This window comes from Primulina eburnea, chromosome 10, assembly GCF_022965805.1.
Source record: "Primulina eburnea isolate SZY01 chromosome 10, ASM2296580v1, whole genome shotgun sequence".
In the NCBI taxonomy this organism is placed as follows: domain Eukaryota; kingdom Viridiplantae; phylum Streptophyta; class Magnoliopsida; order Lamiales; family Gesneriaceae; genus Primulina; species Primulina eburnea.
Window position 1 is genome coordinate 33203558 of NC_133110.1, and position 18563 is coordinate 33222120.

General features: G+C 39.7%; 1 protein-coding gene across 1 annotated transcript; it reads left to right on the top strand.

The window, feature by feature from the left end:
* Positions 1-1365: 1365 nt before the first annotated feature.
* On the top strand, positions 1366-8092 carry LOC140802857 (uncharacterized). Its single transcript, XM_073158474.1, has 6 exons — positions 1366-1554; positions 6030-6368; positions 6548-7025; positions 7143-7475; positions 7581-7702; positions 7793-8092. The coding sequence occupies exons 1-6, from the start codon at positions 1366-1368 to the stop codon at positions 8090-8092; spliced, it is 1761 nt and encodes a 586-aa protein (XP_073014575.1).
* Positions 8093-18563: the final 10471 nt, after the last annotated feature.

An 18563-nucleotide genomic window follows, 5' to 3' on the forward strand; every position in this document is an offset into this window, starting at 1 on the left:
TTCATGATATGGGAGTTGTATTAAACACTAGTTAGTATGATTGTATGAGAACAAGACATGTACTTATGTTTGTTGAAATAAAATGTATGGGTGTATTGTGTATGATTTATATATATTAGTTTATAATGATATTGTTAAAAGAATTTTTTTTATGACCCACATTTTCTATTAAAGATCCAATTAATCCCAAAAAGAACTGAGTTATAGCCCGGGTCCCCACAACAGGTGGTATCAGAGCGATAGATCCTTTAGACTGAGATAGAATAGAATGAGCGGGGTAGAGCGAGTTGTCTTCTTTGCTTTTGTGTGCTAGCATGATTTATTGCTTTCCCTATTACATGTTGTCTTGTTATCTGAGTTGATTACATCATGTAATTGCAAAGACTGAATCAGAACCGATTCTGGATCATAGATATATGATTAGAGGTGGACTGAGACAGATTGTATTGATTGTGTACTAATCCGTTTGTTAATCAGATATGCCTCCTCGACGAGTACCGCAACTAGCAACAGGTCGAGCACCAGAACAGGGCAGTACATCCAATGATCCGATGGATGTGACCGCTACTCCGATGGAGACTTTGTTGAAAAGGTTTCAGTCGTTTCGACCACCGACACTGAAGGGCACCGAAAATGCAGTTGAGTGTGAAAGCTGGCTCGATGATATTGAAATGCTCTTTAATTCCCTTGAGTACACTGATGAACGGCGAGTGAAATTGGTTGGACATCAATTGCAAGAAGTGGCAAAGAGTTGGTGGCTGACCACGAAGAGAGCATTGGAGCATCGCGGCACGGAGATCACCTGGAAAGTTTTTAAAGCCGAGTTCTATCAACGATTCTTTCCTGTGTCCTACCGAAAAGATAAAGGTGCTAAATTTGCTAATTTGAGACAGGGACAATTGAATATCGAAGAATATGTTGCTAAGTTCTCGACATTGCTCCGATTCGCTCCTCATTTTGCCGAGAGTGAAGAGGCCGTGGCTGACCAGTTTATCAATGGTCTAAATCCGGAAATCTTTACCTTGGTGAATACCGGTCGACCGAACAGCTTTTCAGAGGCCTTGAACCGTGCCAAGGGGGCAGAAGCTGGATTGCTCAGGCAACGAAGCACTTCTTATGTTGCTCCGACTCCGAGGCCTGCCGCAACCCTCTTTCCAACCACCTCCCAGATTCGAGAGTGGTGGTAGTAGCAGCGGGAAGAAAGACCAGTTGAAAGCAAAGGGCAAACAGTTCAAGAGATCAGGGAGCAGTTTGTCGAGCTCTAGTGGGTCCCGACAGAGAGGTCCTGGCCAGAGTACAGAGTATACAGGTGTATATTGCAGTTTTTGTGGAGGCCGACATGCCACCGAGCAGTGTCAGGGCGTGATGGGTCGCTGTAACATCTGCCGACAACAAGGACACTTTGCCAGAGTTTGTCCTCAGAAAGGTGTACATCAAACTCATAGTGTAGGAGCATCTGGTTCAGTAGCTCAACCTGAGAGGCAAGCTTCATCTGTTCATTTCTTTCGGCCTACTCCTACACAGACACAGCCCCGAGCCAGAGGTAGCCAGACTGTGAGCCAACCTCCCAGACAGCAGGCTCGAGTATTTGCATTGACAGAAGAACATGCCCAAGATGCACCAGACGATGTGATTGCAGGTAACTGTTTTCTTTGCGGTTATCCTGCCTATGTATTGATAGATACGGGTGCATCTCATACCTTCATATCTGAGCGTTTTGCATTATTGCATTCATTGCATGTCGAGTCGTTATTTTTTGTAGTGTCTATTTCTTCTCCGTTGGGAAGTGGTCTTATATCTGCGACTTCAGTTAGACATTGTATACTACAGTTTGAGGGTCACGAGATTGATTTAGATTGTATTGTGCTTGGGTTAGCTGATTTTGACTGTATTTTCGGTATCGATATGTTAACCAAGTACAGTGCCACTGTAGATTGTTTCCAGAAGATTATCAGATTCAGACCAGAGATGGCTGATGAGTGGAAATTCTACGGTAAGGGTTCCAGATCTCGGATTCCCTTAGTATCTGTTTTGACGATGACTAGGTTGTTGCAGAAAGGAGCAGAGGGGTTCCTTATATATTCAGTAGATCTACATAAACCGAGTCCAGCATTGGCAGATCTGCCAGTGGTACGTGAGTTTGCCGATGTATTCCCCAATGAGATTCCAGGGTTATCTCCAACTAGAGAGGTAGATTTTATCATCGATCTCATTCCAGGTACTATTCATATATCTCGAGCTCCTTATTGAATGGCGCCTATTGAATCGAAAGAATTGAAAAAACAGTTCGAGGATTTGTTAGCCAAGGGTTACATCAGACCGAGTGTATCTCCTTGGGGAGCACCAGTGCTATTTGTGCGAAAGAAAGACTGTTCGATGAGATTATGTATTGATTACCGGCAGCTGAACAAGGCAACGGTAAAGAACAAATATCAATTGCCTCGTATCGACGACTTATTTGATCAGTTGCATGGTTCGTCAGTTTATTCAAAGATTGATTTGAGATCCGGATATCACCAGCTGAGAGTCCGAGATATTGATATACCGAAGACAACATTTCGGACCAGGTATGGACATTATGAATTTATTTTCATGCCTTTTGGTTTAACGAATGCTCAAGCGGTGTTTATGAGCCTGATGAATCGTGATTTTCAGAGGTATTTGGATGAATTTGTTATTGTATTTATTGATGATATTTTTGGTTTACTCGAGAAATAAGACTGATCATGCCGAACATTTAAGAATTGTGTTGCAGACACTGAGAAATGAGTGACTATATGCTAATCTGTCAAAGTGTGAGTTTTGGCTGAGACAGGTTGTCTTCTTGGGGCATATCATATCTGGAGACGGTATTTCTGTGGATCCGAGTAAAGTTGAAGCTGTGATCAGTTGCACGAGACCGACTTCTGTGACAGAGATACACAGTTTCATGGGTTTAGCAGGGCATTACCGACGATTTATTAAAGATTTCTCCAGTATAGCGAAGCCGATTACCCAGTTGACACAGAAGAATGAGCCATTCGTGTGGTCTGAAGCTTGTGAGTCTAGCTTTGTGGAGTTGAAGAAACGACTGACCAGTGCTCCAGTGTTGACGATACCTTCAGGTACGGGTGATTTCATTGTATATTGTGATGCATCTCACAGAGGGCTAGGATGTGTTCTTATGCAGCGAGGGCATGTGATTGCATATGCCTCGAGACAGCTGAAGCCACAAGAGATTCGATACCCAATTCATGACCTTCAATTGGCGGCTATAGTATTTGCACTAAAGATCTAGCGTCATTATCTTTATGACGAGAAATTTGAAATCTACTCTGATCACAAAAGCCTGAAGTATCTGTTTTCTCAGTCAAAGTTGAACATGAGACAGCGTAGATGGCTCGATTTGTTGAAGGATTTCGATTGCGAGATCAAGTACTATCCAGGAAAGTCTAATGCAACAGCGGACGCCTTGAGTCGAAAGGTATGTGCTATGTCCTTATCGACAATAGGTGTTTCGAATTTAGTTGAAGATTGTTGTTTGTCTGGTTTAGCATTTGACACAGATAGTAGACCATTGAGACTTGCTACGATTGAAGTTGAGCCAGATTTGATTATGAGAATCAAAAAAGCACAAAGAAATGATCAGAATATTCAGAAGTCGATTGAAATGGTCAGAGCTGGACATATTTCAGAGTATCAGGTACATGATCATGTTTTGTACGTAAATAACCGTCTTGTAGTGCCAGATGTTTCAGATTTGAAACAACAGATATTGTCAGAAGCGCACTATAGTCGGTTCAGTATTCATCCTGGTGGAAGAAAGATGTATAATGACTTAAAGACACAATTCTAGTGGAAACAGATGAAGTCAGATATTGCAGAGTTTGTGTCTAAGTGCTTGAATTGCCAACAGGTGAAGGCCGAGAAAAAGAAGCCCGGAGGTTTACTTCAGAGTTTATCTATTCCTAAATAGAAATAGGACCACATTTCCATGGACTTCGTTACGAAGTTACCACGTTCTTCCCGGGGCTGTGATGCGATTTGGATCATTATTGACAGATTGACCAAATCAGCTTGTTTTATTCCGTACAGAATGACGTACCGACATGATTAGATGGCAGAGATATATGTCAGAGAGATAGTCAGATTGCATGATGTGCCGAAGTCAATCGTATCAGATCATGATCCACGATTCACTTCACACTTTTGGCACAGTCTGCAGCAGGCTCTAGGTACGACATTACACCTGAGTACTGCTTATCATCCCTAGACAGACGGACAGTCAGAGCGGACTGTCCAGACCTTAGAGGATATGCTGAGAGCTGTAGTACTAGATTTTGGCACTAGTTGGCAAGATTCACTACCACTTTGTGAATTCTCGTACAACAACAGCTATCAGACGAGCATCGAGATGGCACCGTTTGAAGCTTTATACGGAAAAAAGTGCAGATCTCCGTTGTATTGGGATGATATCTAAGAGGTACCAGAACTTGGGCCTGATATGATTCGTGAAATGACTGAGAAGGTAAAAATAATTGAGAAGAGAATGAAGACGGCTGATAAGTACATTTTACGCATTTAAATTATCCTTATACTCCATATAGATTGTTAGTCTTTTTGGGTGGAATTACGCGCTTTTGTTGTTTTTTTTTTTGTGTGATTGCAGGAACCTAGGTAAGGCAGTCATTCGGGCGCGAAGAAAAGTGAAAATGGCACCTAGATGAGAAACATGCTAGACGCCCGGGTTTGAATACAGTGAGGCTCGCGCATATGCGTGAGCGATGTGCCGAAGCAAGGCAAAATACAGTGAGTGTCGCGCATATGCGCCACTCATGGCACGCATATGCGCGAGGGACATGAGGCGAGACCAATGAGCAGCACGCATATGCGCTGAAATTGTGCGCGCATATGCGTGCGAGAAAAATTCCAGCATACTGAAGGACCCGTGCATATGCGCGAGTGGCGCTACATTCAGAATTAAAAAGGGTTTCGCGTGGATTTTAAAGGGTTCCGAAATATTTACACGCAGCCGTCATATCACTCGAAAGGAGGAGAAAAAAAGTCAGAGCACGGAACAAGAGACGCGAAGAACGGAGATAGAAGACGTTGAATCCAGACACAGAGACGCACTTCCATCTCTCGCCAACACGTTTCTAATTCAGTTCTTTACTTTTACGTTTTTAATGATTACAAACAGATTTTGTATTGACTTAAATTCGAGTATGAACTAATTCTATTTTCTAGAGATTGATGTAGTCTTGGTTTACACTATGTTATTGACGTTTTGACTTTTCATCTAATTAATTCATCGTGTTTATTTGTGATTTCTTGTCATTAATGATGTTGAATTACTTGCCATAATTCGATTGATCAAATAATTAAGATCTAACACTCGAGAGAGGGGTTGGAAATTAGGACATGAGAAATCACATCGTTAGATATTTATAACGTGCAAAAGACGTATAACTCTGACGAATCCATAAGAGGACCTTGGTTGCATTTATTACGTGTTGCTTGATTTTGAATAGACATAGTAAAATCGATAATAGGTAATACAATTCTATTTAACACTTGAAAAAGGGGAATAAAAAAATTGCGAGTTCTTGGTTAGTAAATACGATGCTATTTAATAACATGTTAGTTAATTTTAATTTAGCATAGGGGAAGCCGGACGAAATCATATATCTAGATTTATTTCCCTAGTGAATTTTCTACTGCGTGCAAGAATTACAGGAATTGTTATTTTATTTGAATTGATTTTAAACCCACTATTTGATTTGTCTAAATAAAGTTGAGCTATGTCAATTATGGTATTTAATAAACAATTTTAAATAATTACTCTTCGTGGTATCGATATCTGTACTCAAACGAGTACTAAAACTTGACACCGTACACTTGCAGTAGTGAAAACACGCGACAAGTTTTTGGCGCCGTTTCCGGGGAGTAAACTGTTTATTTGCATATTAATATCGTTAACAAGTAGTCTGACTTTAATTTAGATTTTATTTTATTTATTTTGTTACGTTATAATCTTTTCTGTTTTGCAGTGCATGCTAAGATCGCACAACCCTGATTTGCTTATCTTTGATCCGGAGATCGAAATAACTGCGAGGAGACTAAGAAAAGTGAGAAGAGAAGAAATCCAAACAATGGCTGAAAACAGAGAGGACGCGAGATATAACCCGCCAGACGCCATACCTATCAGAGACCACTTCAGACCAGTGATCAACAATCATTACTCTGGTATTGCAAGAGGGACCATAAACGCAAACAATTTCGAGTTGAAGCCCGCACTGATAAATATGGTTCAACATAACCAATTTGCTGGAACTGCCACTTCTGATCTTCATGTTCATTTAAGGACATTCCTGAAGATCACGGATACGGTAAAAATTAATAATGTTTCAGATGATATTATTAGATTGCGTTGTTTCCATTTTCTCTCAGGGACCAGGCGAGAGGATGGCTCCAATCACTTCCTTTGGGAAATATCATTACATGGCATTAGCTGGCGACAAAATTTATTTGTAAATATTTTCCCCCATCTAAGTCTGCGCAATTGAAGATTGAGATCAGTACTTTCAGGCAATCTGACTTTGAGCAGCTTTATGAGGCGTGGGAAAGGTACAAAGAGTTATTGAGGAGGTGCCCTAATCATGGTTTTGAAGACTGGGTCCAGATTGAGCTTTTCTATAACGGGTTGAATGGTCAGACACGGACAACAGTGGATGCAGCAGCAAGTGGCACGATATTTGCCAAATCTCCTGCTCAAGCCTACGACTTACTTGAGCAGATGACTATTAACATCTACCAATGGCCGGCTGAGAGATCAGGAGTACAGAGGACTGCTGGAGTGTATGTTGTGGACCCAATCACATCACTCACTGCGCAAGTATCAGCATTGACTACACAGATAGCGACTATGAATAAAGTGGGTACATCAAACATCGAGGGACCACCGGTTGTTGTTGAAGAATCACATTTTCCTGAAGAAGTCCAATACATCAACAACAAAAACTTTGGAGGCTATGGAGGATATCGAGGTAACCCTCCCCCTAATACCTATCATCCTGGATTGAGAAATCATGAAAATTTTTCTTATGCAAACAATAAGAATGTGTTGAATCCTCCATCGGGGTTCAATACATCAAATGGGGAAGGGAAGCCATCATTTGAAGATTTAGTCGGAACATTTGTTGTTGAATCTGGTAAAAGGATGTCTAGAACTGAATCTAGACTGGACAACCTTGAGACACACATGGCGAGTATTGGTGCGACCTTGAAAATCTTGGAATCGCAAGTAGGGCAGATAACGAAGCTACTAACGTCTCAACCGTCAAGCGCAGTTCAAAAGACTGCAGACCCAAATCTGAGAGAGGTGAATGCCATTTTTATACATCATGAAGAGATTTGTGTAGTCGGCAGAGAAGAGAAGGATGTTGAACTCACACCTATTCGGGATGAAAAGCTAAGTCCAACCAAGAGATCCCGAGGTAAGAAATCTGAGAGGTATGATTTAAATCAATGCATTGATATTTCTTTACTTCCCTACCCCCAGCGATTTTTACAATTACAAGCTGAATTTCAAAATAAAAAAGGTCTTGAAGATCTCAAGAACCTATACACTAATAATGAGTTTGTAGATCAGGTGGAAGGTGAAGTTACCGAAGGAACACGAAGAAATCCTCCTCAGAAGTTGCTAGATCCCGGTGAATTTATTGTACCATGTGAAATAAGGGATCATTTAGTAGAAAAAGCTATCTGTGACTCAGGAGAAAATATAAATATAATGCCAAGTTCTCTCTACAAGAAACTTGGATTGAGCAAGATGAGATCCACCGAATTAAGCTTGCAGCTGGCAGATAAATCAGTGAAGGTAACATTGGGTATTGTGGAAGATGTTGAACTGAAGATTGACAAATTGAAAATTCTCGCAGAATTCTTGGTACTCGATATGGAGAATAGTCAGGACGTTCACGTCATTCTAGGACGACCATTATTGGCTGCTATTGGAGCTATCATTGACGTGAAACGAGGAAAGATGACCATGGAAGTTGAAGATCAACTGGTGGCAATAAGGGCATTCAAGAAATCATACGACCCACCATGAACAGGAGAAAGTCAGGCTGATGACGTTAAACCAAGCGCTGTGTGGGAAGCAACCCACATTTATTTATTTTTGCATTTGTTTTGCCTTTATTATTTTATGTCACTTCTTTAGTTTGTTAATTTTAATCATCTCTATTCAAGTATTAATTTGAATCGTTTTATTTTTTTTTGCAGGTTATTTATTTATTTATTAAAACAAAAAACAAAAAAATCGAAAAGGTTATGGACAGTGTGCCCCGCACACATGCGCGACGAAATTCCGCGCACATGCGCGACTTAGGCAGAGAGGTCGGCGCATATGCGCCACATTCCAGCATGCCGACCAGTAGCAGACGCGCATATGCGGCGCTTCAAGGCGCACATATGCGCGCGACTCAGTTTAAGAAAAAAAAAGGGGATCGCGACTTCAGAATTCAGAAACCCACTCTCCCTCACACATCACAGCACCTCCCTCCTTCAAAACTCCACGCCGCCCCTCCCTCGAAACACCGACCGCCGCCGCCAATCACCGCCGTGATTTACGCCCGCAATCCTAATTACGGTCATCCTCTCGTTCAAGTAAGGGGTTTATCTTCAGATTTTGTTAAAATTTTCGGATTTGATAGAAATTGGTTCAAGTAATTTGGGGGAACTCTTGATATCGTGAGTTTGGTGCGTCGAATTGGTATAAATCTTCTGTGTTGGGTTGTACGTTGCATTACTTATTGGATTATTGGTGTGGTGCAATTATAGTGTTCAAATTTGGGGGTTCGATTAGCTTTGATTTTGTCTGTTGGTTGAGTTTAAAGTTTGGTGTAAGCATTGTTAATTGAGATGGCACCGAAGAAGAAATCAAAGAAGGGTGCTTCTTCTTCTGCGAGCTTTGATTCGCACCGATTTTGGAATGAAGAAGCCCAACAAGTATATGAGATCTCGATGACTCGGTCTATCATCCCAGAGAGGGGATTTAATTTATCGATAGCGCGGGGTATGATTGTGAATGAACTGGAGCAGAGACAATGGGTTGAATTTGCTCACCCTCCTTTAGATGTCGTGATTTCTGTTGTGCGAGAGTTCTATGCCAATCTGCGGATACGACATGACGAGTCGAAAGTACTGGTGCGAGGTAAATTGGTATCGTTTGATTCTCAAACGATAAATATGATCTATCAGATGCCAAGCCTCGAAGAAGACGAGTACAATGAGTTCCTAGAAGATGGGGTTAATTATTCAGAGGTCATTCGAACCGTGTGTCCGGCAGGTGCTACATGGAAGATGAGCTCGAGTGGCCCAATTTCCCTAAAGAAATATGATATGGGCCCCAATGCAAGTGCGTGGACATCGTTCATATTGGCCCGGGTCCTCCCATCCTCACACTACCATGACATAACCAAAGACAAAGTTGCACTTGTCTTTGCTATTTTGAGGGGCAAATCTGTCGACTTGGGGAAAATAATTTATTGATCGATCATGAGAGCCGGCATAGGATTAGCCACGGTTGCCATGCCATGCCCTCACATTGTTACCGAGCTATGCAGGCGTGTCCTGGTTGCCTGATGGACAAGTGCTTAAGCCGAAGGCTCCCATTGTTGCTTTCTTTGGAGCCGCATCTTATGTTTCCCATGAGTTCCCGGACGAACATGACCACCACTGGCAGTAGCCAGAGAGCTCAGGGGAGACAGATTGAGGCGACTAGAGAATGAGATGCAGGATCAGAGGTAGTTACTAGTTGAGCAGCGCCAGGTGCTAGATTCACTTCAGTACCGCACCGACCATTTAATGGGATTCATGATGGACTTCACCTCCGTGCTTGCTCAGCAGTTCCCAACTATAGGTCCAGAGGATCCCATGTTTCCCCAGCCACCCACCTGCTTGGCCACCACAGTATCCAGGACCACCACCACAGTATCCAAGATCTCCTCCACAGGCCCCACCCAAGCACATGGATGAGGATGTCGATGATGATGACGGCGAGCACTGACGCTCGTCGTGTAAGGTATGCTTGTCCCCTTTCTTTCTTGTTTATACATTGAGGACAATGCATATTTTAAGTTTGGGGGGTGATTTGATTATTTGATCTGAGTTGATTTGTTGCTTTAGTATTTAGTTTTGATGTTTACTGATTTATTAAAAAAATATATTTAATTTAGTCTTTATGTTTTTCGTAGTCGTTAATGGTTTTTTTTGTAGAATTGTGGAATTAAGGTGATAACCAAACAATGATGAGAGTTGACCTGAAATTCATGTTGTTCCTTGATTACGAATCCGAATGCATGCCATCTTTACTTAACCGTTTACACATTAACTCACGATTGCTATGATTGTTGATACATCCGATGCTAAGAGAGTGTTCATGTGATTTGTGATTTGGAATGTATGAATGGACTCCAAAACCTACGTGTGATTACTTGTTATTGACTTGCATGTTTACTAACACAAAAATGATTCTGGCAGTCTTTGAAATATGTTGGGCCTGTTTTTCCTTGAATAATTTGTCATTTGTTAGCCCTTTGAGCCTGAATAAGATGTCTGATTTGTTCTGTTTGAATACCCGAAAACATGATCTATCTGTGTTTGTTGATTGGTAAATTGAAAGTAGTCTAGAACTTGGTTTGGCACTCTTCGAGGCGAGATACGGGTATTGTGTGACTTAGGGATGATTTAGGCGATTTTTGGAACGTTTGAGCCTTTCAAGCCTACCCACAATATCATATTATACCCTAGTGTCCCATGTTTGAGCTTAATGAAAATCGAATGGAGTGTGCCAAGGCATACAAAAGCCCCCATTCGTGTTTCAATTCTAAATCCCTACGTCAACTACCAACTTTTGAGCACATACATTATTACCTACCGAAAACTGAGAGAAAACGAATCTGTGTATCACTACAAAAGTTTTTCCCCTTTGTGCGCATATAAGAATATCATTGTGAAAAAAAAGAGATGTTGAAAAAAGGGAGAAGGATAAAGTTGAATAAAAAAAAGAGTATGACGTATCGATGTGAAAAAGAGGACAAAATGGTGAATATGGTGTGGCAAGGCAAGTGGAAGTGAAACAAAAGGAAGGAGACACATGTTGAAAAATAAATTGGTTTGTTTTCTCTCACTTTTGATTCCCTACCTTTATTTGTAGCCATTAACCACAGCCTAAAGTTATAAGCTTAAAAGACCTATTAACCGAGTCGCACGTACCCAATATACTAGTGGAGAAGAGTTGTCAGAGTTAAGCCTATGGACACTTGAAAAATGCCGTCGATAGACATAGATTTCAATTGTGTACATGTGCACATCTCATGACATTAGATTTTGTTTGGTTAATTATTGTCTTCATATTACCACTTTGTTTAGCTTAATGTTATATATAATTCATGTTGATTTGTGAAGGTAAATGTGTCTCTCAATGATTTTGCTAATTACATGTGTGTCGAGGAGTCCAAAATTTTATGAGATGAAAAGTTATGAACTAATCTTGGCATTTGGAGTGGGTGAACGAGAATAGCAGAACACACATGCACGTGAACTGTGAGTAATGTGGCATGTGTTTGATTCAATATGATGGGGACTGTAATCTCTGAGGCTAGTGGTTATCCTATTATTCTACAATTCTTGCTCGTTCAGTTATTTTATTTAGGATATGTTTAGTCGAGTCTATTTGAAGTTTTATTTATTTTATTTTGCTCGGGACTAGCAAAAGTTTAAATTTGGGGGGATTTGATAAGTGCATTTTATGCACTTAAATTATCCTTATACTCCATATAGATTGTTAGTCTTTTTGGGCGGAATTAGGCGCTTTTGTTGTTTTTTTGGTGTGATTGCAGGAACCTAGGTAAGACGGTCATTCGGGCGCGAAGGAAAATGAAAATGGCACCTAGGCCACTCATGGCGCGCATATGCGCGAGGGACATGAGGCGAGACCAGTGAGCAGCGCGCATATGCGCGCGAGAAAAATTCCATCATACTGAAGGACCCGCGCATATGCGCGATATGCGCGCGGCGCTACATTCAGAATTAAAAAGGGTTTCGCGTGGATTTTAAAGGGTTCCGCAATATTTACACGTAGCCGTCATATCACTCGAAAGGAGGAGAAAAAAAGTCAGAGCATGGAGCAAGAGACGCAAAGAACGGAGATATAAGACGTTGAATCCGGACACGGAGACGCACTTCCATCTCTCGCCAACACGTTTCTAATTCGGTTATTTACTTTTACGTTTTTAATGATTACAAACAGGTTTTGTATTGACATAAATTCGAGTCTGAACTAATTCTATTTCTAGAGATTGATGTAGTCTTGGTTTACCCTATGTTATTGAAGTTTTGACTTTTCATCTAATTAATTCATCGTGTTTATTTGTGATTTCTTGTCATTAATGCTGTTGAATTACTGGCCATAATTCGATTGATCAAATAATTAAGATCTAACACTCGAGAGAGGGGATTGAAATTAGGACATGAGAAATCACATCGTTAGATATTTATAACGTGCAAAAAACGTATAACTCTGACGAATCCATAAGAGGACCTTGGTTGCATTTATTACGTGTTGCTTGATTTTAAATAGAAATATTAAAATCGGTAATAGGTAATACAATTCTATTTAACACTTGAAAAAGGGAATAAAAAATTGTGAGTTCTTGGTTAGTAAATACGATGCTATTTAATAACATGTTAGTTAATTTTAATTTAGCATAGGGGAAGCCAGACGAAATCATATCTCTAGATTTATTTCCCTAGTGAATTTTCTACTGCGTGCTAGAATTACAGGAATTGTTATTTTATTTGAATTGATTTTAAACCCACTATTTGATTTGTCTAAATAAAGTTGAGCTATGTCAATTATGGTATTTAATAAACAATTTTAAATAATTACTCTTCGTGGTATCGATATTTGTACTCAAACGAGTACTAAAACTTGACACCGTACACTTGCGGTAGTGAAAACACGCAACAACGGCACAGGATAGGCAAGCCAAATATGCAAATTTCAGACGAAGACCGTTAGTATTCGAACAGGGAGAGAGTATTTTTGAAGATTTCTCCTTTCAGAGGCGTTGTCAGATTTGGCAAACGTGGAAAGTTGTCTCCTAGATACATCGGTCCGTATGAGATTCTTGAGAAGATTGGCGATCGAGCATATCGACTTGCACTTCCTCCTTCTTTGTATGGGATACATGATGTCTTTCATGTATCGATGCTGCGTAGATATCTGCCTGATGTTTCTCATGTTATTCAGCTTGATGAAGCCGAGCTTGACGACACTTTGAGTTATATTGAGCAACCATTACAGATTTGGATCGAAAAGAAAAACAGCTCAGAACGAAGACTATTCCGTTTGTGAAAGTCCAGTGGAGTCGTCATGGCACGGAAGAAGCGACTTGGGAGACATAATCAGAGATTAGACAGAGATATCCCGAGCTATTTTCATGATGTAAGTATTTATTCAGTTTTGATTATATTGCATTTTGTATATACTTTAATGGAGTGCTTGTGAGTTCGAGGACAAACTCTTATCTAAGAGGGGAAGAAATGTAATACCCGAGAATTGTAGGTTTATAATACGAAATTATGAAATGTTGCATGAAGGAGTGACCGCACCCGCGGTCCCCGATGTATTTCACCCGCGGTGAAGAGGCAGTAGGATATGATATTAGTACATTAAGGTCATCGCACCTGCGATCCAAAAGTGAGCGCACCAGCGGTCGTTGTTTTTGAATTTCGGAATGTAGGGCCGTGAGTTTAGCGCACCCGCGGTGCAGAGGTAGCGCACCCGCGGTGCAACGTGCCGAACAAAGAAGATGCCATGTGTTTCTCATCATGCAAGATATATATGTGATTGTCTTCATTCTTTCAGCCATTCAGAAACTCACCGAGAGAGATTTCAGAGAAGGGGCAAGGTTCTTTCATTTTAGAAGCTAGCTTGTGCAAGATTTACTCATCCAAATTTCAGTCCGAGTTCACATTTGTGTTGTTCTCATCAAAGGCTACAAGAGGATGTAAGTATTGTTACATTTTCAGCATGTTTGGAAGTTTACATGTTGGGGGAAATCAGATTTGAGTTCTATATTGTGTTCTTATGATTATGGTGATCGTAGATGTACAATCGGATTGAAAAACGGATATGATATGAGATTGTTTTAGATTTACAGCATGTCTTGAATTGGAAACATGTAGATTTCAGAATTGATATGTGTTTATGATGAGGATTGTGAGTTATGAGTATTGGTTACTATTGTTGAATTGATCGGTATCGAGAAACTACGCCGTTATGCCGTCGAATTGTATTGAGATTGATTATTGATTCGTATATGTGTTGGTTTGAGTTAGAGATTGATAGAATGCATCTTGAATGTATCATTTCAGAGTTGATATCGACAGATTCGACATCGAGACTTCGACTACGACAAAGTGTATACAACGAAAGGTATAATTCATGTGAATACGGGAAGATACAACTCGAATTAGATTTGATTTGAATTTCCCAAAATCACATACTAGATTGTTATTTATATCTTGTTATGCTTATGCTTTGTTTATAGATGTATATTCAAGTATTAAAATAGGAGAGTCATTGGCAGAGTTGCCAAATTTATAGATGTTCGGTGGTATCGACGCATAGGAGCAGTGTAATGCCCAAGAATTATAGAATGGATAAGACAAGATTATGAGATGTTATCAATTTTATGAGATCCCGAAAAGAAAATAAATTTGATGGCAATTTTGTAATTAAGTGGAAAAATACTTGATTTAAATTTGATGGCAATTTCGTAATTATTGGGGGGCTGATTTGCAAATAGTGAAAAGTTGAGGGACTAAAGTGCAAATATGGAAAGTTGAGTGGGACACTTGGCATATCATGCTTGCTTGAGATATATATTCTCATCTTCTTTAGCATTTCCAAGGAAGACAATCGTGAGTTCCTCTCTCCTTTTCCTTAAAAGTTCCCAATTGTTATAAATTGTGATTTTGAGGAATCCGTGTATCAGAATTTAAATCCGAACACAGTATCGTGATCCTCTCGCTACGAGCTACACAAGGACGTAAGTTTCATTACGTTTTGAGATGATTTGAGAATATGATGTTGTTAGAATTGAACATGATTCAGATATGGTGTTTCTACTACCGTAGGTATTGTATAATCGAAGTCAGATTAAAGAACATACTGATTATACAATTGTTATGAATTTCAGAAGATATTGATTGAGATTGAACACTAGAATTGTATTGGTCTTAATTCAAGAATAGAAAGATTATTATTCTTATATGTTCTGGATAGATTATTCAGTAGATATGTGAAGTCAGATCGAAGAAATTATACCATATGTCTGTGTTATGAATTTCAGTGTTTTCTGAGTATGAATTAGATATGATATCTGTGATGTTCAGATTGACGGGGTTATTCAGATTGTATTATTATGCCGTCGAAACATCAGTTGATTTAGATTGATCAGATTCAGTATTGATTCAGATCGTATTGTGATATCGATGACATGAATTGAATTGTATCTTGTTCAGATATTGATCAGATTATGTACTGAGTTGAGTATTGATCAGAACAGATTGTGAATTGAGTTATTCATTGATACTATGTATTCGATATTGTCTTTTCAGATTGGATATGGATAGAGTTGAATACAGGTCATCGTCTTCGTCAGACAGGGACGAAAAATGTATAATTCATGTGATATTTGGAAAGACATAACTCAAATCAGATCTCATTTGAGTTTTCCAATAAAATCACATACTTGATTATTGTTTGTCTTCTGATATGATTATGATTTGTTTATAGAATTTATATTCAAATCTTTTGAAATGAGCATGCTTTGTTTACAGATTGTTATACATTGCATTTGAGATAGGAAAGTTTGACAGATAGTCAGACTTCTAGACGTTCGGTGTATCGTACGTAGGAGCAGACACCCTCCTATTGTAGATTACTCGATACAGCTCAGACCGAAGTCTAGGAATAAGACGTACAGTCACCCCGATTGGGAGGGTAGGTGACAGCCATTCACGTCTTATTCACACCGGGATCCCTAGAGTTATAGTTGAGTCGAGTCTAGACATGATTTGACTAGAACTGCATGTGTTTAGAGATGTGGTTTCATAGACTATGAAACCCACGTTTATTGCTTTCAGTATGATAGCATGTTTATATGATGTGATTTGAATTGCATGTTTACCTGATTGGAGTTGCATGCTTATTTTGATTTGATTTCATAGATTATGAAATCTATTATATTTAATTTTATTCATGATAGAACGTCTCATGATTTACTTTGTGTATATACATGCTTACCATGTCTTATACTGGGATTTATTCTCACCGGAGTTATCCGGCTGTTGTCTTGTTTTGTATGTGTGCATGACAACAGGTGGGGCTGGATCAGGGTCAAGATGAGAAAGAGGCTGGATTAGATAGCGTGGTGATTCCGGACTTACGGTAGATTGGTTTTATTACTAGAACTTAGTAGTTGAACCTTAGGTTAGTTAAAAGACTGTTGTATCTTTATACTGAATTGTAGTTTTTTACAGAGATGTATATTATTTAGATTCCATTACCTTCCGCATTTACATTTTAAAAAGAAAAATTTTTAGACCCTGTTTATCAGAACTGATAATTAAATCCCAAAAGAAGATTAAGAAGATGATTAGCGTCCGGGTCCCCACAACAGGTGGTATCAGAGCTGATAGTTCCTTTAGACTTAGATTATCAGAGCGATAGATCCTTTAGATTGAGATAGTCAGAGTTGATAGATCTTTTAGACTGAGATAGTAGAGAATGAGCGGGGTAGATTGAACTTTCTTCCTTGCATGTGATTGCTAGCATGAGATTTATGTCAATGCTGACTTGCATGATGTGTGCTAGCATGATTTATTGCTTTCCCTATTACATGTTGTTTGTTATCTGAGTTGATTGCAGCATGTAATTGTTAAGCCTGAATCAGAACCGAGTCTGGATCAGAGGTATATGATCAGAAGAGGGCTGAGACAGATTGTATAGATTATATACTAATCTGTTTGATTATCAGATATACCGCCTCGAAGAATTTCAGAAAAAGGCAGTACTTCGTCTGAACAGATAGATGCATCAGAAACTCAGCTAGAAGAAAAGATGAAAGAATTTGAGTTATTACAGCCGCCGGTTCTGAGTGGTACCGAGACATCTGAAGATTGTCAGAACTGGTTTTATGATATAGAAATAATGTTCGATTTACTTGATTGTACAGACGAACAGAGGGTTAAAATGGTGCCTTATCAGTTACGAGAAGCCGCCAGGAGTTGGTGGATTACCAGTAGAAGAATGTGGGCACAGAGAGGTACAGTGATGTCGTGGGAAATATTCAGAACTGAATTCTATCGAAGATTTTTCTCAGCTTCGTACCGAGAGGACAAGAAATTAGAGTTTGAGAATTTGAACCAAGGGCAGCTGAATATTGACCAATATATTGCTAAATTCTCTACTCTACTGCCTTTTGCTCCTCATTTAGCTGGAAATGATGAAGCTGTAGTGAATCAGTTCATCAGAGGGCTGAATTCGGAGGTAGTTGCATTTATGAATTTGCAACGACCTTACCATTTTGCTGACATCCTGAGTAGAGCAAAGAGAGCTGAGGCGAGTCTGATTAGACAATTGACAAGGTTGTGTGTGAAGCCACTTCAGGCACAGCAATCCCCTCTTCGATATGATCACGGCAATACGAGTGGGAAGCAAGATTTGCTGAAAGCTCGGAAGAAGCCATTCAAGAAGTTAGGAAGTGGTTCCTCGAGTTCCAGTAGTTCTAGTCCGAGCTATACTGGAGTGTATTGCAGGAGTTGCGGAGGGAGACATTTCACCGAGCAATGCCAGGGAGTGACTGGTAGATGTAATATTTGTGGACATCCGGGACACTTTGCTAAAGTCTGTCCCCAGAAGCGTTCCCGAAGATTGTAGGGAACAGAGTTCAACTGAAAACATAGATCCAGAATTCACAACAGGTACTATTCTTTATGATTCTATTGCATATGTATTGATATATACTAATGCATTTGTTAAGAATATATTTGACTGAGTAGCATGGAGATATGATGTATCTGTTGGGTCTAGTTGTACTGTAGTATTGATTTCCTAGCTTGTTGAGGAAAATGTTGACATGTTATATACTACAGTAAGATAAGAATTGTAGTGACCCGTTCCAGAATCACCTACTAATCAAGAACTAAGCATGCAATTAACTTAATTAATAACAATCAGAGATAAAGGCGGAAAAGGTCAACAAATGAAAGTTATACAACCCAATCGAAAATCCAGAACAACTCAAATTAAAATGAAAGTATGCGGTACAACCATATCGAATCAAATGGTACTGAAGATCTAAACCAACCGGTTACTCCACGTCCTCAACATCCTCCTCCTGAGCCATCCAACCTGAGGCCTGCCCCGTGGGAATGGGGTGTCCAAGATAAACAAAACCGAGGACGTGAGCGATAAGAACGCTCAGTACAAAAGCATGAGTATACAA

Bases quoted from the DNA above. Each gene is read 5' to 3' on its own strand.
- LOC140802857 (XM_073158474.1), top strand. From the start codon at position 1,366: ATGGGTCGCTGTAACATCTGCCGACAACAAGGACACTTTGCCAGAGTT. The intron at 1,555-6,029 runs GTGAGCCAACCT...TCTGTTTTGCAG, and splicing joins GAGCCAGAGGTAGCCAGACT to TGCATGCTAAGATCGCACAA. The intron at 7,026-7,142 runs GTAACCCTCCCC...CAAATGGGGAAG, and splicing joins AGGCTATGGAGGATATCGAG to GGAAGCCATCATTTGAAGAT.